The 24,167-nt window shown below is 47.8% G+C and overlaps 1 protein-coding gene across 1 annotated transcript in view; it reads right to left on the bottom strand.

The window, feature by feature from the left end:
• The window catches only part of LOC142243841 (ethanolaminephosphotransferase 1-like), a 115,963-nt gene that overhangs the window by 74,042 nt on the left and 17,754 nt on the right, over nt 1-24,167 (bottom strand). Inside the window, exon 2 of the mRNA XM_075316045.1 lies at nt 18,958-19,062. Coding sequence (XP_075172160.1) covers nt 18,958-19,062 — 105 coding nt within the window. The remainder of the gene's footprint in view (nt 1-18,957; nt 19,063-24,167) is intronic.

Raw genomic sequence — 24,167 nt, 5'->3', positions numbered from 1 at the left:
TAAAGTCATTTGCTTTTATTCTTGGGTTGATATACACATGTCTGACGAAAGCACTTTCAGCTCTGGTACAGAGAACCTATCTCCTTTCTGAGCAGTATGATGGCTGGACATTCCCATCTTGTTTGTACTTATGTATAATTGCTTGTACAGATGAACAAGGCACCTTCAGGTATCTGGAAATTGCACCCAAGGATGAACCAGATTTATGTAAGTCCACAATTATCTTCCTGAGATCTTGGCTGATTTATTTTGATTTTCCCATGATGCTACACAAACAAGCAGAGTGTTTCAGGTGCGCATTAAAATACATCCACAGGTGTGTCTCTAATTAACTCAGATGTTGCCAATAAACCTATCAGAAGCTTCCAAAAACATGACATCATTATATTATTTGTCCCATATTATTTAAAGGCATAGTACGCTTATTGTATGTCAACATTTAACTTTGCAGAAAGTAATAAAAAGGCCTTAAAACATTCTCTCTCTCATTATTCTGGCATTTGGCAAATATAAATACTTTTAGTAATCCTAATTGACCTAAAATGAGAACGTTTTATTCTGATTTCTTGTGACATAGTGAGAAAAACATGCATATGTGTCTTTTTAGTGTATGTAAACTTCTGGTTTCAACTGTATATACACAAAAGTATTGTGACACAACACCTGATCATTGAAGTCAGATTTTCCATTCAGTCCCAATAACACAGGCGTATGAAATCCAGCTAATCCGTGAAAAACAAATCAGGTTTATGAAGATGTTTTGTAAAAAAAAGCTTCAATATTTTATTGGAATGCTATAAAAATAGATGCAGTAAAATAATAAACTCCAGTTCTACCAATGTGTTTCTGGTGTGCTGGACACCCTTACTCATGGTAAGTTAAAAGTGATAATACGCACTGTGATTTACAACAGTTCCAGTAAATGATGAAAAAAATACTCCTCCAATTTACGATTTTTAAATGTCAAACAGTGTTACAAACCCAGTATTTGGTGGGGTCATTAAAATTTAGCCCCTAGACATGCATTAGGGCTTTACATGCCTTTATGATACAATGGGCCGTTAATTTTTTCCTTTTATATTTGGCAAAAAATACGACAAGGCGAGTAATTTTTAAACACTAATTTCGACTTCATGTCTACAGCTAGCTTTGCAAAATAGTAGGGTAAAGCCTGCTTTACACGTTGCAATTAGTTGTACAATCGCATTTGCGATGTGACACGCCCAGGTTGCATACCGGATCTTAAGAGATTGCACGTAGGTCGTTCATTTGCTGTCACACGTGCGTTAGTAGTCTATGTTAAATTGATCAATTTTGTATGCGATCCTTTAGATCATGTGTTCTGTGACGTATGCATTGGGCACCCTTTTTTTTTTTAGTTTTTTTATTTATTGACTTGCCAAGCGTGTGTAATGTGTAGGGATGCGTTTTTACTATGTCATCTGCCATTCAGCTCTGCTACATGGCCGTTAACAGCAGACACAGACAGCCATGTAGCAGAGCTGAATGGCAGATGACAGCAGACACAGAAAGAGCCGCACGATCAGAATGAACTCGGGTTAACTTCACCCGACTTCATTGCCATGCTGCGGCTCTGTCTGTGTCGCGTCCTGATTAGCGGTTACCCATGAAGGACTCACCGGTGACCGCTAATCCCCTGAGTAACTGAATTGAGCAGCCCTCTCTCATACTCACCGATCCCCGATCCCCGGCACGGCGCTGCACGGCATTCACACTGCTCCGGCGGCTTTTACTATTTTGAAAAAGCCGGCCGCCCATTAAACAATCTCGTATTCCCTGCTTTCCCCGCCCACCGGCGCCTATGATTGGTTGCAGTGAGACACGCCGCCACGCTGAGTGACAGGTGTCTCACTGCACCCAATCACAGCAGCCGGTGGGCGTGTCTATACTGTGCAGTGAAATAAATAATTAAATAATTTAAAAAAACGGCGTGCGATCCCCCCCAATTTTAAAACCAGCCAGATAAAGCCATACGGCTGAAGGCTGGTATTCTCAGGATGGGGAGCTCCACGTTATGGGGAGCCCCCCAGCCTAACAATATTAGCCAACAGCCACCCAGAATTGCCGCATACATTATATGCGACAGTTCTGGGACTGTACCCGGCTCTTGCCGATTTGCCCTGGTGCGTTGGCAAATCGGGGTAATAAGGAGTTATTGGCAGCCCATAGCTGCCACTAAATCCTAGATTAATCATGTCAGGCATCTCCCCGAGAAACCTTCCATGATTAATCTGTAAGTGACAGTAAATAAACACACACACCCGAAAAAAATGCTTTATTAGAAATAAAAAACACAAACATATACCCTGGTTCACCACTTTAATAAGCCCGAAAAAGCCCTCCATGTCCGGCGTAATCCACGGACCTCCAGCGTCGCTTCCAGCTCTGCTGCATGGAGGTGACTGGAGCTGCTGAAGACACCGCCGCTCCTGACACCACCACGCAGCAACTGAAGACAGCCGTGCGATCAGCTGAGCTGTCACTGAGGTTACCCGCTGTCACTGGATACAGCGGTGGCCGCGGGTAACCTCAGTGACAGCTCAGCTGATCGCGCTACTCACCACAGTTGCTGCGTGGAGCTGACAGGAGCGGCGGTGAGTAGCGCGATCAGCTGAGCTGTCACTGAGGTTACCCGCGGCCACCGCTGCATCCACCGCTGGATCCAGGTAACCTCAGTGACAGCTCAGCTGATCGCGCGGCTGTCTTCAGTTGCTGCGTGGAGGTGACAGGAGCGGCGGTGTCTTCAGCAGCTCCGGTCACCTCCATGCAGGAGAGCTGGAAGCGACACTGGAGGTCCGTGGATTACGCCGGACATGGAGGGCTTTTTCGGGCTTATTAAAGTGGTGAACCAAGGTATATGTTTGTGTTTTTTATTTCTAATAAAGCATTTTTTCGGGTGTGTGTGTTTATTTACTGTCACTTACAGATTAATCATGGAAGGTTTCTCGGGGAGACGCCTGACATAATTAATCTAGGATTTAGTGGCAGCTATGGGCTGCCATTAACTCCTTATTACCCCGATTTGCCAACGCACCAGGGCAAATCGGGAAGAGCCGGGTACAGTCCCGGAACTGTCGCATATAATGTATGCGGCAATTCTGGGTGGCTGTTGGCTGATATTGTTAGGCTGGGGGGCTCCCCATAACGTGGGGCTCCCCATCCTGAGAATAACAGCCTGCAGCCGTATGGCTTTATCTGGCTGGTTTTAAAATTGGGGGGGACCGCACGCCGTTTTTTTAAATTATTTAATTATTTATTTCACTGCACAGTATAGACACGCCCACCGGCTGCTGTGATTGGGTGCAGTGAGACACCTGTCACTCAGCATGGGGGCGTGTCTCACTGCAACCAATCATAGGCGCCGGTGGGCGGGGAAAGCAGGGAATACAAGATTGTTTAATGGGCGGCCGGCTTTTTCAAAATAGTAAAAGCCGCCGGAGCAGTGTGAATGCCGTGCAGCGCTGCGCCGGGGATCGGGGATCAGTGAGTATGAGAGAGGGGGTAAGAGGGATAGACTGACATGGACAGAGAGAGAGGGACAGAGATAGTGACCGACTTACAGAGATTAGTGAATGACAGACATTGTGAGGCGCTTCAGAACGCAGCTTTTCAGCTGCGCTCTGAAGCGGACCTTTTTTAAGCTGCGGTGCAGAGCGCACACCTGCGCACATAGCCTCAGACATCAAAATCGTATGAGGGATGTCACACGTTTCAATCGACTAGGTTCGTGCAACAAAACGTTCAATTCTAGACAAAGATACGATGTGTTTGCGATCAACGGTTTTGCGTTCAATCCTGATCGCACTTAGGTGTCACACGCAGATACCTCACAAACGATGTCGGATGTGCGTCACTTACAACTTGACCCCAATGACGGATTGTGAGATATATTGAAGCGTGTAAAGCGGGCTTAAGCACAACAGATTGGAGCTTTACTAGACTTTCCACCTGATAAAAAAGTGAATAAAACATCTATCATAAGAAAAGTGTCACACACCGATTTTGAGTTCATACATGGTATGGAACCTTTCATGGTTACAATTGTTACATTTACTTTAATAGATTGTTGTAAATGTACAAGTGCATCCAGGGGCGTAACTAGAGTTTGATGAGCCCCGGTGCAAAGTTCAGACCTGGGCCCCCCCTCCACGTACATCGACATTTAGGGTACAGGATAATGACACTGACACTCGGGGTACAGGATAATGATGCTGACACTTGGCTCTTACCCACAGCACCCAGATTTCCCATGATCTGAAATCCCTCTATCAGCACCCAGCTTTCCTATTTTCTGATATCCATCTTGTCCTCGGCACACTGCTTCCCCATGCTCTGCTATACATCTTTCCCTCAGCACCCAGCTTTCCCATATCAGAGCATGGGAAAGCTGGGTGCTGAGACATGATGTATAGCAGAGCATGGGAAAGCTGGGTGCTGAGAGAAGATGTATAGCAGAGCATGGGAAAGCTGGGTGCTGAGGGAAAAGAGCCTTTTTCCCTCAGCACAAAACGTTCCCATCCCCTGCTTGTATCTTTGTCCCCCCTTGTATATAGTTCTCCAAATACAATAATGGCACCCACATAGCCTTCCAAATAGTATAAAGGGTCTCACATAACCCTTCATATATTAGAATACACTTCCATAGTCCTCCATGTATTATAATGCATTTCCCATAGTTCTCCATGCATTATAATTCACCCCATAGTACTCAATATATAATACTGCACCACATAGTCCTCCATATATTATAATGCACCCCCATGATCCTCCATGTATAAAGTAGCCTTTCAATTATTATCTTGAATTTCTCATAGTTCTCTATGTATTATATTTCACCCCATAGTTCTCCATGTATTATACTGCACCACATAGGCCTCCATATATTATAATGCAGCCCTATAGTCCTCCTTGTATAAAGTAGCCCTCCAATTATTATAATGAATTTCTCATAGTTCTCCATATATTATAATTCACCCCATAGTTCTCCATATATTATACTGCACCACATAGTCCCCAATGTTTTATAATGCACCCCCATAGTCCATGTATAAGGTAGCCTCCATAGTCCTCCATATATTATAATGTAGCCCCATAGTCCTATATGTATTATAACGCAACCCCATAAAACTTCATATTGCATTATGCAGCCCCATACTCCTCCATGCATAAGGCACCCCTATATTCCATGTATAAGGTGTCCTTCATTTTGTATTATGCAGCCCCCCCAGACCTCCATATATAATAATGCAGCCAGTCTCTCCAGGCCTCCATGTATAATAATGCAGCCAGCCTCCTCAGGCCTCCACGTATAATGTAGCAGCCAGCTTCTCCAGGCCTCCATGTATAACAATGCACCCAGCCTCCTCAGGCCTCCATGTATAATATAGCACCCAGTCTCTCCAGACCACCTCCATGTATAACAATGCACCCAGCCTCCTCAGGCCTCCATGTATAATATAGCAGCCAGCCTCTCCAGGCCTCCATGTATAACAATGCACCCAGCCTCCTCAGGCCTCCATGTATAATGCAGTATCTCTAGGCCTGCCTCCATGTATAATGCAGTATCTCCAGGCCTCCATGTATAATAATGCAGCTTCCCCAGACCTCCATGTATAAACCAGCCTCTCCAGGCCTCCATGTATAATAATGCAGCCACCCCAGACCTCCATATATAATGCAGCCTCCCCAGACCTCCATGTATAAAGCAGCCTCTACAGGCCTCCATGTATAAAGCAGCCTCTCCAGGCCTCCATATATAATGCAGCCTCCTCAGACCTCCATGTATAAAGCAGCCTCTCCAGGTCTCCATATATAATGCAGCCTCCTCAGACCTCCATGTATAAAGCAGCCTCTCCAGGCCTCCATGTATAATAATGCAGCTACCCCAGACCTCCACATATAATGCAGCCTCCTCAGACCACCATGTATAAAGCAGCCTCTCCAGGTTTCCATATACAATAATGCAGCTTCCCCAGAACTGCCTTCCCAAGCCTCTGGCCACCATTTACTCACTTATATTAAAAAAAAAAACCAAGTACTCATCTTCTCTCTTCCTTCCACCGCTGCTGTCTTCCCCGCTGCTCGTTCTCCCGGTGCTGCGGTCGGCGTCCTCCTGTCCTGCACTCTGTGCACTCAGCACCGCAGTCGCTCGGGAGTGACGTCATCGCACAGGGGGAGAATGGTGATGCATAGCGCGGCACCGGCCGCGCTATGCTTCATCATTACTGTGCGCGGTGACGGGGGAGACCCTGCAGCCGCTGACACCAGGCAGGGGGCCCCGGTGCCGCCACTGACATCAGGCAGGGGGGCCCGGTGTCGGCGGCGGCAGCGGGTCAAATAGCGGCCGTGAGGTCTGTGACAGATCAGCGCAGCTCCTCTCACACTGACAGGAGCTGGCTGCTGATCTGCCTGGCGGCCGCCGGGTCCCTAACCTCCCGGGCCCGGTCGCGACCGCGACCGCTGCGACCGCGGTAGTTACGCCACTGAGTGCATCTCAATAAATTAGACTATCATCAAAAAGATATTTTTTTTCAGTAATACAATACAAAAAGGGAAACGCATAAATCACCTAGAGTCATTACACACAGAGTGATCTATTTCAAGTGTTAATTTCTATTAATGTTGATGATTATGGCTTACAGCCAATGAAAACCCAAAAGTCATTATGTAAAAAAATTAGATTATATAAGACCAACTGAAAAAATGATTTTAATCTCAGAAATGTTGGCCTACTGAAAAGTATGTACAGTAAATGCACTCAATACTTGGTCGGGGCTCATTTTGCATGAATTACTGCATCAATGCAGCGTGGCATGGAGGTGATCAGCCTGTGGCACTGCTGAGGTGTTATGGAAGCCCAGGTTGCTTTGATAGCAGCCTTCAGATCATCTGCATTGTTTGGTTTGGTGTCCCTCATCTTCCTCTTGACAATACCCCGTAGATTCTCTATGGGGTTTAGGTCAGGCGAGTTTGCTGGCCAATCAGGCACAGTGATACTGTGGTTATTAAACCAGGTGTTAGTACTTTTGGCAGTGTGGACAGATGCCAAGCTCTGCTCGAAAATGAAATTTCCATCTCCAAAAACCTTGTCGACAGAGGAAAGGATGAAGTGCTCTAAAATTTCCCAGTAGACGGCTGCGCTGACTTCGGTCTTGATAAAACACAGTGGACCTATACCAGGAGATGACATGGCTCCCCAAACCATCACTGATTGTAAAAACTTCACACTAGACTTCAAGCAGCTTGGATTGTGGCCTCTCCACTTTTCCTCCAGACTCTGGGACCTTGATTTCCAAATGCAATGCAATGCAATATTTACCTTCATCTGAAAACAATACCTTGAACCACTGAGCAACAGTTCAGTTCTTTTTCTCCTTGGCCCAGGTAAGATGCTTCTGGCATTGTCTATTGGTCATGAGTGGCTTGACACAAGGAATGCGACAGTTGTAGCCCATGTCCTTGATACATCTGTGTGTGGTGGCTCCTGAGGCACTGACTCCAGCAGCAGTCCACGCCTTGTGATTCTCCCCCACATTTATGAATATTTTTTTCTTAACAATCCTATCAAGTCTGCAGTTATCGCGGTTGCTTGTGCACCTTTTTCTAACACACTTTTTCCTTCCACTCAACTTTCCATTAATTTCCTTGGATACAGCACTCTGTAAACAGCCAGCTTCTTTAGCAATTACTTTTTGCGGCTTATTCCCCTTGTGGAGTTTGTCAATGACTGCCTTCTGGACATCGGTCAAATCAGCAGTCTTCCCCATGATTCTGTAGCCTACTGAACCAGACTAAGAGACCATTTTAAATGCTTAGGAAGCCTTTGCAGGTGTTTTGTGGTAATTATTATAATTTTCTGAGATAATGACTTTTGGGTTTTCATTGGTTGCAAGCCATAATCATCAACATTAATAGAAATTAATACTTGAAATAGATCACTCTGTTTCTAATGACTCTATAAAATATACGTTTCCTTTTTGTATTGAATTACTGAAATAAATTAACTTTTCGATGATATTATAATTTATTGAGATGCACTTGTATTTAACCCCACATAAACACAAAAAGCTGCAAAAATAATGAATACCAGAATAAAGAGATTTCACATAATACAACGTGAAGGTATTAAAGCCACCTTCCATCCCTGACATTAATATTTCTAAAGTAAAGTGACCATATCTAATGCCCCTCATTATGCTGCTGCTGCCTCTGGCTGTTGGATGGTCATCCCATTTTCTTGTACTCTAAAATGACTCCCACAGAGGCACGAGGAGGGTTATGGAAGGTCTGAATCATGCCTTCCTGCCTTTCTTATGGTGTGCGATGGAAAGGTAAGACTGGAGCATTGCTTTAAGCAGTCTGCAATTATGTCTAGGTACACAGACCATAAGCAATTATATCTCCTGACGTACAGTATATACAATTAGTCACCCAAATTTTACCATTTAAAAAAAAAAAATGCAATATTTTCACCTTTGAAAATTGCAGTGAATTTCAGTTACACAAGATAATCCCATTAAGAAGAAATTAATCAACAGGATATGTCCAGATACAGCAACATAGTCATCCAGGATACTCTAATATTCACTTGCAGCTTCTATCCTTCACTTATTTCCTCCTTGTAGACCATTTTTTTTATTTTTTTTGAAACCAAATTTTTTATTTCTTTTCTTGTAATGGTAAAATAGGGTACAGAATGAAGAAAATAAGGGTCAACAAATCAAAATATCAAATAACATAGTCTCTACAATTTATCGATCAAATATTTGTCACGGTCATCAAATTTGCTCCTTCCCCTTCTTCGTCAATGTATATTTCCATTATTCAGTCTCCGCTACCCCCAGACCATTTTGTAGGCCGTTCCTTAGTTAGTATCTATGGTCCTCTTCTTTTCACCATCGTGGCCTCCTCGCCGGCTGCGTTCAGGCTACAAAGGTTACCTGGTGTCATAAGGTAGCAGCGCCCAACTTGATGTCACAATGTCAAAACCTTACATTGACCTTGAGGCCTGGATGCAGCTGACATTCAGTCTGTAAAATAATGGTCATCTGAAGTCCAATTGAATAACACTGTTATTAGCCTTGTCTGCGTTAGCATGTAACCTGACACAGGAAAAGTTGGGGCAGAGCAGATAGTGCCATCAGAACCACAGACTAAAAGACAGGTAAGTACCATGTTTTTCCAAAAATATGACACTGTCTTATACTTCCCCCCCCCCACCCCCCCCCACAAAAAAAAGCACTAGGGCTTATTTTTGGAGGAGGTCTTATTCTTGGAAAAACATGGTTGGCATGTAAGTTTACCACCCAAAAAAGCAGACCGCCCCCTTCCCAGGAGACTCATACTTACCAGACCCAGACGTCTGTGTGGCTCCTAGGTCCTCCCTGTGATCTCCGGTGGGTGCTGCATGCCGTCCTCCCCTGCTTCTGGACGACACACTCATGTGTGTCGCCCTGGGCAAGCCAGGGGACACAGGTCACAACACCACCACACCCCACACTCCAGGTAGGCACATCACAGCTAACCAGAAATCCTTGTTGCCTTCCTCCAGAGGTTGATGATGCACACCAGGGGGTGGGCCAGGCGGTTGGCTCCGCCCACCGAGGAGCTCACAACTCTGGAGGCAGGAAGAAACCAGGCAGAAGAGCTCAGGGAGAGCTTGAGTGAGGAGTTCTGTCAGGGAGGAGGAAGTGGAAGGAGTGCAGTCGAGCCCAGGCAGGGCAAGAGTAAAGAGGAGAGTTCAGTTTAGGAGTTAAGTGAAAGTGAAAGTAGAAAAGGAGGAAAAGCAAGTAAAGTGACAGAAGAGAAAGACAGCCTGAAGGGTCCAGCTTTGTGAGGGCCAGAACAGCAAGGTCAGCAACGGCGGTGACTGTCTGGAGGGGGACCGTTTGGAAGTTCCTGGAAGGACCCCGTTGGCTGTGTGCCCGGTGGTCTGGAGCAGTGTTCCGAAGGACAGTCAGCACCAGGGCAGGGGCCTCTCGGACCCCGGCAAGGCTAGGAGTCGCCAGATTTGCCAAATCCGTCAGTGACGGGGACGCAGATCCCCCAACAACCAAGTCCCGATTGAAGGCAACAGCCCAACCCGTATTGGAGAGACACCGCCACCGCCACGGCACAAGTTTCTCAGGGCCAGCGCCTGCGGGCAAAGTGTAGAGCTCCTCCGGCCCAGATTGCAGCCGGGGAGCGGGTAACCGGAGGGAATCCACCGCTACCATCAGTCAACACAGGTGCAAGGAAGAGGGACATCACCGTCACCTACCGGGAGTGCAGGTGCAGCCGTCTGTGGGACCGTCCTACCAGCCGTTGGTTTACCGTACAAACTATGTCCGTGTGTCAGGCTGAGTGAGTACCATAGTGCTGCAAGGCACAGCGCTGCCCCCACGTCCCTGCGCCCTCCAGGCCCTACACTTCACATCTCATCACCGGGCCCCGGGATCACCAACCCCTACCCACGGAGGGGCAACACAACACCTGGCTGCTCCGCATCACCATCCCCGGGACCCCCACACTGAGCAGCGGTGGTGCAATCACCACAACCGTGGGTGGCGTCACGAACTATAACCATCCCCACACCCACCAAACATCCCCTTTCACTCACAGGCGAGGAGTGTCGCTCGAGACACCCCGGGATCCGGCCCACCGCTCGAGCCACCACTGAGCAGCTGCCGGACCCGAGCAGAAGGGGTGAGCGCGGTGTGCTGACACCCTCCTCCCCGCCCGCGACAACTTGGCATCACGAACAGGATCTTACCGCTCTGCCGTCAGGTAGAGGTGCGCCTTGTTACCGCCGGAGGCATCCGGCAGAAAAATTTCAGAAGCCGCCATCTTTGGCGCGAAAAGTTCCCGCTCGAGCGTCTTCTCGAGCAGTAGAAGCGCGAAGGCCAAAACTCCGCCCCGAGAGAGGAGGGGCCGGAAAGAGCTAAGGGGGACGAAATGGCGGCTGGCCGCATGTAAGCGCGGCTATGGAAGCAGGGACGCCAGGACCCTGCGGCCATTTACTGGTTCCTGGAAGAGGCCGCTGCTAAAGATGCTGAGTCCGACCAACAACACCGTGGTCCCCGCGCCTGGCATGGCGGCGTGGGTCAAAGTCCGGACCGCCCAGCTAAGCAGCCGTCTGCAAGTCCACAGGCAGCTCCTCCTGGAGGAGCGGGAGGCCGACATGGTGGAAGTGGTGGCTGCTATGTGGAGATGCGAGGTGTAGGAAGATTTGGAGGAACGGGTAAGAGACCCACGTCCCTGTATTCCCGAGGGATCGGCCGCTGCGGCTGAGGGGCCCGGCCTACACCCGTTCACCCTGCTGCCTCTCCCGCTACCCGCGTTAGCTGCTGCTGCCCCGCCACTAGGCCCGCTACCACCACCACCGGTAGCGGTACCCTGCCAATCCGCCCCGGCGGACCGACCTGCAGCAGAAGCTCATGACCACCCTGAACCGCTTATATGGAAGAAGCCAAAGGCTGAGCCCGTCAGCAAAGATGCACCGGAGGCACGGCGGGGATGCAGCTGCCAGGAGGCAGAGCAGGCCATGTCACAGCGGGGTCCCTCATTACTGAAGGTGCCGGTCGTAGCCGACACGGAGGGACTCTGGCTGGGCCCGTCCCTCGCACACGCTGAACCGGAGCAAAAAGAAAGTGCTCCCGGCTGGGAGCGACGGCAACAGCAGCTGCGCAGGGAGATCGATGCCCGAGAGGGGTGTAGAGCGGATGTGCATGCCCGCATGAATATGGAAGAAGATCGCCTGCAGCGAGCTACCATTGGGGTCCAGAGCGGTGCACCATGTGAGGGTGGCACTAGAGCCCCACGATTGAGGATGGACTGCTAAGCCGGCGGTCCTCCGCCTAAAAGTTGTCCCCGTTGGGACCAGAAGTCAGTGTGTTTGTTTGAAAGTTTGCAAAAGAATGATAAGAAATATGACCGAGTACATAACCTGATTGTCTGCAGTGATTGAAGCGGCAGGAGCTGGCACCGTTGTCCCCGTGGGGACCGTTTAAAGTTTAAAATGCATGGGAACTATCCATGGACAAGCCCGTGAACTTGCAGGGCACCACAAACGTTAAGTGGCTTGTAAATATGTTGAGTACCGTTACCGATTCCGCAATGCCGCCTCCGGAGAGGCAGGTTGGAGGGAGGGCCCTGAGCAGAGCAGGCTAGGGCCCAGCCACCAAAGGAACCGGTGGCCACCCTCTGGAGGGGAAGGACAGATCCCGCTCGGGTAACTTGTGCTGGACTGTGGGTCAAGGGGTGCTGCCTGGGTTTTAGGGGCAGCATCAGGGCCAGGTTGCTTGGGTGGGAGAGAGCGGAAACCGTGACCGTATACCGTTGCAACGTTTAAGTAAATGTGCCTCCCGTCTTGGGAAGAGTTTTGATTAAAAATGTTATTTATGTTTTGCTTAACCCTGTTATCCGCTTTTTACAGAAAAATAAAACCGGTGTAGGACGGCAGCCCGCGGACGGTCTGCATTTTGCTAAGGGGGAATGTGTCGCCCTGGGCAAGCCAGGGGACACAGGTCACAACACCACCACACCCCACACTCCAGGTAGGCACATCACAGCTAACCAGAAATCCTTGTTGCCTTCCTCCAGAGGTTGATGATGCACACCAGGGGGTGGGCCAGGCGGTTGGCTCCGCCCACCGAGGAGCTCACAACTCTGGAGGCAGGAAGAAACCAGGCAGAAGAGCTCAGGGAGAGCTTGAGTGAGGAGTTCTGTCAGGGAGGAGGAAGTGGAAGGAGTGCAGTCGAGCCCAGGCAGGGCAAGAGTAAAGAGGAGAGTTCAGTTTAGGAGTTAAGTGAAAGTGAAAGTAGAAAAGGAGGAAAAGCAAGTAAAGTGACAGAAGAGAAAGACAGCCTGAAGGGTCCAGCTTTGTGAGGGCCAGAACAGCAAGGTCAGCAACGGCGGTGACTGTCTGGAGGGGGACCGTTTGGAAGTTCCTGGAAGGACCCCGTTGGCTGTGTGCCCGGTGGTCTGGAGCAGTGTTCCGAAGGACAGTCAGCACCAGGGCAGGGGCCTCTCGGACCCCGGCAAGGCTAGGAGTCGCCAGATTTGCCAAATCCGTCAGTGACGGGGACGCAGATCCCCCAACAACCAAGTCCCGATTGAAGGCAACAGCCCAACCCGTATTGGAGAGACACCGCCACCGCCACGGCACAAGTTTCTCAGGGCCAGCGCCTGCGGGCAAAGTGTAGAGCTCCTCCGGCCCAGATTGCAGCCGGGGAGCGGGTAACCGGAGGGAATCCACCGCTACCATCAGTCAACACAGGTGCAAGGAAGAGGGACATCACCGTCACCTACCGGGAGTGCAGGTGCAGCCGTCTGTGGGACCGTCCTACCAGCCGTTGGTTTACCGTACAAACTGTGTCCGTGTGTCAGGCTGAGTGAGTATCATAGTGCCGCAAGGCACAGCGCTGCCCCCGCGTCCCTGCGCCCTCCAGGCCCTACACTTCACATCTCATCACCGGGCCCCGGGATCACCAACCCCTACCCACGGAGGGGCAACACAACACCTGGCTGCTCCGCATCACCATCCCCGGGACCCCCACACTGAGCAGCGGTGGTGCAATCACCACAACCGTGGGTGGCGTCACGAACTATAACCATCCCCACACCCAACAAACATCCCCTTTCACTCACGGGCGAGGAGTGTCGCTCGAGACACCCCGGGATCCGGCCCACCGCTCGAGCCACCACTGAGCAGCTGCCGGACCCGAGCAGAAGGGGTGAGCGCGGTGTGCTGACACCCTCCTCCCCGCCCGCGACACATGCACATCAGATCACACACACATCAGATCACAGACAGACTCACTCACTCACTCATCACATCCAGCGTTAAAGAATGCTTCCGGCCGCAGGGAATGATGGGAGGAAGTCACGTGTGTCCGCAGATCTTGTAAGCTAACATTGCGGCAGGTCCTTGCGCTCCAGTGCACAGCCTCTCTGGATTCTGCTGGCGAGAAGAAATCGGTGTCTCTGGATGTGGTGAGTATGTATATGATCTGATGTATTTGTGATTCGATGTTTGTGTGTGCGTGAGATCGGATGTGTGTGGGGGTGCGATCACTGCAGGTCCTGCTGCTCGGTGTGTTGTGAGTGTGATTGCGGGGTGTCCGCTGTGTATAATGAGGTGTCCTGTAGTATTCTTTAACTTTTTTAGCTGCACGGACACTTCATTATTGAACTGCTACTAGGGCTTATTTTCGGGGGAGGGCTTATATTTAACCCCTTAAGGACGAAGCCAGATTTGTACTTAATGCCCAGGCCATTTTTTGCAATTTTGACCAGTGTCACTTTATAAGGTTATAACTCTGGAACGCTTCAATGGATCCCGGTGATTCTGAGATTTTTTTTTCGTGACATATTGGGCTTCATGTTAGAGGTAAATTTAGGATGATATTTTTTTATTTTATTTGTGAAAAAATCTGAAATTTGACAAAAAAATTAAAAATTTTGCAAGTTTCAAACTTTTAATTTTTATGCCCATAAACCGGAGAGTTATGTCACACAAAATAGTTAATAAATAACATTTCCCCCTTGTCTACTTTAGATCAGCGCAATTTTTGAAACAAAATTTTTTGGGGTTAGGAAGTTAGAAGGGTTCAAAGTTCATCAGCAATTTCCCATTTTTTCAACAAAATTTACAAAACCATTTTTTTAGGGACCACATCCCATTTGATGTGACTTTGAGAGGCCTGGGTGACAGAAAATACCCAAAAGTGACACCATTCTAAAACCTGCACCCCTCAAGGTACTCAAAACCACATTCAAGAAGTTTATTAACCCTTCAGGTGCTTCACAGGAACTAAAGTAATATGGAATGAAAAAAAATAAAAATTAACATTTTACCTAAAAATGTTACTTTAGCACTAATTTTCTTACTTTTTCAAGAGGTAACACCAAAAATTGGACCTCACACTTTGTTACCCACTTTCTTATGAGCGCGCCGATACCCCACATGTGGTCAGAAACCTTTGTTTGGGTAAATGGGAGGGCTTGGAATGAAAGGAGCAATATTTGAATTTTGGAAAGCAAAGTTGGCTGAAACAGATTGCGGGCACCATGTTGCTTTTACAGATCCCCTAAGGTACCTAAACAGCAGGAACCCCCCTCAAGTGACCCCATTTTGGAAACTAGACCCCTTAAGGCTTCCATCGAGGGGTATACTGAGCATTTTGGACCCACAGGCACTTCACAGATTTTGATAACGTTACTTTGTCATATTGAAAATTGTAATTTTTTTCTCAAAAATGTTGCTTTAGCATCAATTCGCTCACTTTTTCAAGAGGTAATTCCAAAAATTTGACCCAAATGTTTGTTACCCACTTTTTTATGAGCGCGGTGATACCTCACATGTGGTCTGAAACCTTTGTTTGGACAAATGGGAGGGCTTGGAACGAAAGGAGCAATATTTGAATTTTGGAAAGGAAATTTGGCTGAAAAAGATTGCGGGCACCATGTTGCATTTGGAGGACCCCTAAGGTACGTAAACAGCAAAAAAACACCATAAGTGACCCCATATTGGAAACTAGGCCTCTCAAGGAATTTATCTAGATGTTTGGTGAGTACCCTGAACCCCCAGGTGCTTCCCAGAAGTTTATAACGTTGAGCCATGAAAATAAAAAAATAAAATTTTACCACAAAATTGTTACTTCAACCAGGTAGCTTTTTTTTTCACAAGGGTAACAGGAAAAAAATCACCATGAAATGTATTCTGCAATTTCTCCTGAGTTTGGTGATATCTTATATGTGGTGGAAATCAACTGTTTGGGCACACGGCAGGTCTTGGAAGGGAAGGAGTGCAATTTGACTGAACATTTGGCTGGAATAATTAGTGGACGCTATGTCGCATTTGGAAAGCCCCTAAAGTGCCTAAACAATGGAGGCCCCCCACAAGTGACCCCATTCTGGAATCAAGAAACCTCAAGGCTTTTATCTAGGTGTATATTGAGCATTTTGAATCCACGAATACTTCACAAAATTTGATAAGCTTAGGTTGCCATATTGAAAATTTTCATTTTTTTCACAAAAATGTTTCTTTAGCATCACATTTCTCACTTTTTCAAGAGGCAACAACAAAACGTGGACCCCACAGGTTGTTATCCAATTTCTTGTGAGCGCAGGGATACCCCATATGTGGCCAAAAACCTCTGTTTGGATATATGGGAGGGCTTGGAATGGAAGGAGCACCATTTGAATTTTGGAAAAGTTGAAATAAATTGCGCGCACCATGTCACATTAGCAGGGCCTCTTGGGTACCTATACGTTAGAAACCCCCCACAAGTGACTCCATTTTGGAAACTGGACCCCTCAAGGATTTTATTCAGGAGTATACTAAGCATTTTGAATCCACAGGTACTTCACAAAAATGTTGCTGTAGCAACAAATTTCTCTCTTTTAGGCTATGTGGCCATGATCCAGCGACACAGCGTCTAGTATACAGTGTCAGCCCTCCTACAGAGATGTGAGTGTTGTCCACGGGAGAACGCAGCTGCCCATGCCCACGATTTGGGTTCAGGCTGCTGTGGAGCTCTATGCTACCTGCAGAGAACACTCATCTCCGCAGCATAAATTGACATGCGGAGGCTCGAGAAGCTGCGCCACAGGTCGGTTTATGCTGCGGAGAAAAGAAGCACAGTGGGCATGGGATTTCTAAAAATCCTTCCACTGTGCTTCTACTGCACAACGCAGCGTTATGGACGCAGGGAAAACACTCTGCGTCTAAAACGCTGGAAACCCTGATTGTGGGCACATATCCTAAAATGCTACAATGGATGAATGGATAGATGTCAAACATATATAACGTCCCACCCCCCTGCATATTCTAAGCTGGCGCCCTTTAGTGCCTTTCAGGTGGCACTAAAGGGTGCCTAGCCTTGTATTTAGCCCAAAAAGAAAAAAAAATAATTAAAATAAATGACGTGGGGTCCCCCCTATATTTGATAGCCAGCTAGGGTAAAGCAGACAGCTGTAGCCTGCAAACCACAGCTGACAGCTTCACCTTGGCTGGTGATCAATTTGGAGGGCTCCCCAAGCTGTTTTTTTTTTTTTAATTATTTATAAATAAATACTTAAAAAAAAAAAAACAAACGTGGGGTCCCCCCAAATTAGATCACCAGCCAAGGTGAAGCTGACAGCTGGGGTCTGGTATTCTCAGGATGGGAAGAGCCATGGTTATTGGACTCTTCCCAGCCTAAAAATAGCAGGCCGCAGCCGCCCCAGAAGTGGCGCATCCATTAGATGCGCCAATTCTGGCGCTTCGCCCCAGCTCATCCCGCGCCCTGGTGCATTGGCTAACGGGGTAATAAATGGGGTTGATACCAGGTGTGTAATGTCACCTGGCATCAAGCCCAGCAATTAGTTATGTCACGGCGTCTATACCCGACATAATTAATTGACAGTAATAAAAAAAAAAATTGACAACAAAAAAAAATTTTATTTGAAAAAACACTCCCCAAAAACATTCCCTGATTCACCAGTTTATTGAAAAGAAAAGAAAAAAAAAATCCGCTGTAATCCATTTGGACGTCCCACGTCGACTCTGGACCTTCTAGAATATGGGGGACACGTTCAGGGAACGTATCCCCCATTTTCTAGGTGTGAGGACCCTCCATTTGAGGAGAGTGGGTGCAATGAATCTGCACCCACCCTCCCCGGGTCACAGCTGCACACACAGTGCCGAGCAGCAGCAGCAGCAGCCAGCGTCCTGAACACAGGAAGCTGTCAGCTGCTCGGCACATGTGACCGGCGTCTGCTGTGAAGGAGCCGGAGGAGGGGGCCGCAGGGGATCAGAGCTGCGACAGGTATGTATGACACCGGGGAACACCGGGGGGGATAGGGGGTGACTTGGCAGGGCCTGGGGAGCAGGTTTCTGTCGCATGTGTTATGGCACATGCGACAGAAACCATAGGAAAGGGGGAAATGCGGCCGGCGCGCTGCTGTGCTCGCCGGTGCGCGCGGCCATCTTGGATTTTCGGGAGGGGGTTGGGGGTCGGGGGGGGCACTTTGGGGATACCGAGGGGACCGGAGGGAACCGGGAAAAAGATTTATCTCCCATCTGGCATGTTTGATCATGCCAGATGGGAGATAAATGATTTTTTACCGGCGCGGTCATTTACTGTAACCTGATCATCGGTATACGGTGTATACCGGTCATCAGGTGAGCGGGGAACGGAAAAACCGGCCCGAATCATGATTTCCAGGGTCTCAGCTACCCCCGGCAGCTGAGACCCCGGAAATTTTCTGACTCTGGGGGGCGCTAGACCCTTTTTTCCGACCGCCGTTAAAAAGCGGCGGATCGGAAGAAGTACCCTAATTTGTCGCCGTTAAAAGGCGTATCGGCGGTCGTTAAGGGGTTAAGCCTTGCTCTGAAAATGCTTATTTTTGGGGGAGGTCTTATTTTTGGAAAAACACGGGTGGCTAGGTGCACTTAAATGTTTGGTCGCAGTCATTCTGTGCTAAGGGTATGTGCGCCCACTGCAGAAATTTTCTGTACAAAAAACACACCTTGTAGCAGAGAAACGCATGCATTTTTTAGTGAAATCATTGGCAGGAAGGACTTAAAAATGCAGGAAAAAAAAACACTTCAACAATTGACATGCTGCTTCTTTTTTTTCTGCACCTAAAATTGCAAGGAAAAAAGAAGCAACGTATGCACAGCACTTCAGAATTCTCAATGACTTTGCTGACATAAGGAGAGACATGTAGATTTGGGCAACAATCTGCATGATAAAATGCACCAAATCTGCAACAAAAAAACTCAGCGTGTGCACACAGACTTCCTGTGGCTCATACTGGCAGACACTTTAAACATTATAATAGGAAATTGCATTAACTATAATTCCTAATACAGAGAAAACATATTTGAAATGGTCGGGACATCAAATATATCAATTATCCCAGCAGTGCACCTAATAAAATAAATTTTCAGCGATTGCGCCATCAAAGTACATTGATTATGGCAGCCTGTATTCTGAGATGTAGTGAGCAATGAAGCTTCACTATTAGATTGTTCATATATCCAATAATTATTTCCATTTTTGGATCTGTTTTGAGCTAAAAAAAAGAATGAAAAAAAATACATAAAACAAATTCAGTAAACAATGCATTCATTTGATAGGTAATCAGTGTCATAAAAGTTTTTTGTATTTGTCACCTTTATAGCTGCTATCAATTTTACCTGCATGTAAAAACGTAGTCTGCGCAACTTTTAAGTCAGACCCCACCCCAAAAAACAGGGCAACTAGAGACATTCTATTTTTAATATTGAAGACTGTGGGAAAGGGATCACAATAGAGGATCATCCATTATGTCATCTGCTAATACATACATAACTGCACTGCATATAACAATAGAGGTGTTTCTTGACACTATTAGTAAAAATGGAACAAAAACAAATCCAAAACGGATTTATTTATTTTTTTTTAAGAACAGAGTGTAATGCTGCTGGCGACCCATATTTCCTCACCCTCCTTCTGGCAGGGACACTGGCACGCTCTCCTTCCAGGCCAGACTGCTGTGTCCTCCTGCCCTACTGCGTCTTCTTGCCCACATGACCAGCGCACGCTGCACAGGACTCCTAGGAGTATGCTTAGGTGGAGGGGCATGCGAGTGCTCCCTGCCTCCTGCCTCTTAAAGCGACAGAATGCCCAAATTCAGAAGTGCCTCAGCCCATACCTGAAAGGCACTGGGTTGTTAAAGAGGATTACCATCAGGATTTTCAGATATACACTAAAGCCAGTGCTGTGCTGGTGCTATCATGCTGATTCTCATCATTCATTCCCCTCTCACCCACTCCGCCGCCCCCTCTCTCTGGAGCGCTCTGGAATGCCTGTTCTGTCTGTAATAAACTGCACATCATTCACGATCTCTTTACCTCTAGCAATCTATCCTTTCTGGGCCTCACCGAAACATGGCTGACACCCTCCAACACTGCCTCCCCTGCTGCGCTATGCTACGGCGGCCTCCACTTCACCCACACTCCTCGTCCTGGCAATAGACAGAGCGGAGGAGTGGGCCTTCTTCTCTCTAACAACTGCAGCTTCAACCCAATCCCATCTCTACCCTCCCTTGTCCTGCCTTCCTTTGAAGTGCACTCTGTCCGCATCTATTCTCCCTCCAACCTCCAAGTGGCCGCCATATACAGACTCCCGGGCCCAACCACTGCCTTTATCGACCAGTTCTCTGCCTGGCTTCTACACTTTCTCTCTCCTGACATCCCCACTATCATCATGGGTGACTTCAACATCCCCACTGACACCAACCAGTCAGCAGCTTCCAAACTCCTCTTCCTCGCTTCATCTTTTGGTCTAACTCAGTGGTCCGTCTCTGCCACCCATAAAGATGGACACACACTAGACCTTATCTTCACCCGTCTCTGCTCTCTATCTAACCTTACAACCTCCCCTCTCCCCATATCTGACCACCATCTACTGACCTTTTCAGCCCTGTCCTCCTCACCTGCCCCCCCTGTCCAGCACCTAATACACCCCCGCAGAAACCTTGCACACATCAACATACACACCCTTTATGACTCTGTCCTACCACTGTCCTCCATATCTTCACTCCACGACACAAACAGTGCCACCACTTTCTACAATGCCACTCTCACATCAGCTATTGATTCAGTTGCTCCTCTTGTGCATGGCAGAGTGAGACGAATCAATAGACAGCCCTGGCACAACAGCCTCACTAAAAAGCTTCGGCAAGTGTCTAGAGCTGCAGAGCGGCGCTGGAAGAAAACGCACTCCCAGGAAGACTTCACCACATTCAAAAATGCAATTCACACATTTCGCTTGACCCTTACCTCTGCTAAACAGGATTACTTTAGAAACCTCATATCCTCTTTAACACACAACCCCAAGCAGCTATTTAATACTTTTAACTCCCTCCTTCACCCACCGCTGCCCCCTCCAACCTCCCTCATCTTCGCAGAAGAATTTGCTACACATTTCAAAGAAAAGATCGACCAAACCAGACAAGTCTTTTCTGCTCAACCACCACAACCCCTTCATATAACAGACCACTGCCCCTCCCCCATAAACTTCCTCCCCACCATCACCGAAGGAGAGCTTGCACATCTTCTCTCAAAAGCGCACCTCACCACCTGCGCACTTGACCCCATCCCATCCCACCTCCTCCCCAACCTCACCACTATCCTTATTCCCGCCTTAACCCATCACTTCAACCTATCTTTAACAACTGGTACCTTCCCTTCTGCCTTTAAACATGCAACAGTCACACCCATCCTAAAGAAACCTTCCCTCGACCCAACCTCTACTATCAGCTATCGCTCCATATCACTACTCCCACTTGCCTCAGAACTCTTGGAACAGCATGTTCATGCTGAACTTTCCTCCCACCTCTCCTCTAACTCTCACTTTGACAACCTACAGTCCGGGTTCCGTCCACATCATTCCACTGAAACTGCCCTGACTAAAAACACGAATGGCTTACTTACTGCCAAAGCTAACAACCACTTCTCTATACTCCTACTTCTAGACCTGTCCTCAGCCTTTGACACTGTCGACCACTCCCTGCTACTACAGATCCTCTCTTCCCTTGGTGTCAGAGACCTCACCCTCTCTTGGATCTCTTCATACCTCTCCAACCGTACTTTTAGTGTCTCCCACTCCCACACAACCTCGTCATCCCGCCATCTCTCTGTTGGCGTCCCTCAAGGCTCTGTCCTGGGACCCTTACTCTTTTCCATCTATACATTTGGCCTGGGACAACTCATAAAGTCCCACGGCTTCCAGTACCACCTATATGCCGATGACACTCAGATCTACCTCTCTGGTCCAGATGTCACTTCTCTGCTGTCCAGAATCCCAGAGTGCCTATCGGCTATATCTTCCTTCTTTTCCTCTCGCTTCCTAAAGCTCAATGTGGCCAAAACTGAACTGATCATCTTTCCTCAGTCTCACCTACACTCTCTACCTGATCTACCTATTACAATAAATAACATCACGCTCTCACCAGCACCCAAAGTTCGGTGCCTCGGAGTGACCTTTGACTCTGCCTTGTCCTTCATACCACACATCCAATCCCTCACCACCTCCTGCCGTCTTCAACTCAAAAATATTTCCAGAATCCGTCCTTTCCTCAATTCTCAATCTACAAAAATGCTAGTGCATGCTCTCATAATCTCCCGCCTTGACTACTGCAACATCCTCCTCTGTGGCCTCCCTGCTAACACGCTCGCCCCTCTCCAGTCCATCCTTAATTCTGCTGCCCGAATGATCCACCTCTCTCCTCAATACCACCCCGCCTCTCCTCTCTGCAAATCCCTCCATTGGCTCCCAATCTTCCATCGCATCCAATTCAAACTACTAACACTGACCTACAAAGCCATCCATAATCTGTCTCCTCCGTATATCTCTGAACTAATCTCTCGCTACACTCCAAAACGTAATCTCCGGTCCTCCCAAGATCTCCTGCTCTCCTCCTCTCTCATTCGCTCCTCACGCAACCGACTCCAAGACTTCTCCCGAGCATCCCCAGTCTCCTGGAACTCGCTGTCTCAATGCGTCAGACTATCTACTACACTTGCAAACTTCAAACGGAACCTAAAAACTCATCTGTTCAGAAATGCCTATAGTCTTCAATGACCCCACTGCCCCACCACCGTGCGGAGCTGCCGCTCCACCACCGTGCAGAGCTGCCGCCCCACCACCGCGCGGAGCTGCCGCCCCACCACCGCGCGGAGCTGCCGCCCAACCTACACCCCACCTACTGTCTCCTCCCCAAAATCCTTTAGAATGTAAGCCCGCAAGGGCAGGGCCCTCTTCCCTCTGTACTAGTCTGTCTATTGAAACTTGTATATGTATTCTGTATGTAACCCCCTTCTCATGTACAGCACCATGGAATCAATGGTGCTCTATAAATAAATAATAATAATAATACCTTTAGATATGAGATCGGATGTTTACTTTTTGAAACATAGGCAAGTAAAGTTTGTGAAATGCGCTGTTATTTGATGAGAGGCACAACAAAATATCTAATAGGTGGGTTGGGTTTTACTAGTTATTCTTGCCACTGTCTGCCTGCCTGTCCTTCCTCCTCCTGTAATAACAGAGACGAGGAGGGGCGGGGGAGCAGGCAGATAGACATGGATGGGAATAACTAGCAAAACCCGACCCACCTACTAGATATTCCATTGGAACTATCATCAAATGACAAACTTTCATTTCACATTTCAAAAACTTTGCTTACCTATATTTCAGAAAGTATACATCGATATCACAACTAATGGTATGTTTAGAATTAACATGATAGCGCCAGTATAGCAAAGGCTTTAGTTTATATATGAAAATCCTGGTGGTTGGTTCTCTTTAAGGCATCCTCCCATTTAGGGAGGTGTCTGAGCAACATGTAAAATGAGTTGTTACGTTTGCTAGTTGTCAAGACCCCTGACCTGAACCTGTGTTCCTGAATCTGTACCTTGCCTGTTCAACCGTTCCTGATTCCCGTTGTATCCTGCTCCTGTGTCTGCCTATGTTCCCCAGATTCAGATTAACATGCACCTGTGTTCCAGCACTAGTAGTAGCCCAACAAAACCATGTATGTATTCTTGTCCTGTCTGTAAAAGCTGTACAGTCTGTTCTTGTAGTCCTGCAGACCCATCATTTGTCCAGAGTCCATACCTTCTAATCCTAACATAAACCACTTATGGGAGAGAGGCAAATTCTTGTAGTCTCACAACCTGCACAACTTCCTGGAGGAATTCCGTAAGGTTTTTGATGAGCCGGGTGGAGTCACATTGTTTTTTCTTTTGTTAAATGTCAGTCTACTTACCTTTTTTTCTGCTGTTCTCAGTCATCATCCCTTTTGCGCTCGGTCTGTATCTTCCCCTGTCGCATACTCACCGATCCCCGATCATCTGCGCGGCAAAGAACAGCTGTTCTAAAGATATGCGGCTTCAATTAATTTGAAAAAGCCGGCCACTCATTAATCAATCTCGTATTCCCTGCTTCCCCCGCCCACAGGCACCTATGATTGGTTGCAGTTAGACACGCCCACACGCTGAGTGACAGCTGTCTCACTGCAACCAATCACAGCCACCGGTGGGCGGGTCTATACTGTGCAGTAAAATAAATAATTTATTAATTAAAAAAAAACGACGTGCGTCCCCCCCAATTTTGATGCCAGTCAGGATAAAG

The sequence above is a fragment of the Anomaloglossus baeobatrachus genome, chromosome 6 (genome assembly GCF_048569485.1).
Source record: "Anomaloglossus baeobatrachus isolate aAnoBae1 chromosome 6, aAnoBae1.hap1, whole genome shotgun sequence".
NCBI lineage: Eukaryota > Metazoa > Chordata > Amphibia > Anura > Aromobatidae > Anomaloglossus > Anomaloglossus baeobatrachus.
The sequence above is the reverse complement of the archived record's forward strand: the minus strand, read 5'-3'. Positions and strand labels throughout refer to the sequence as shown.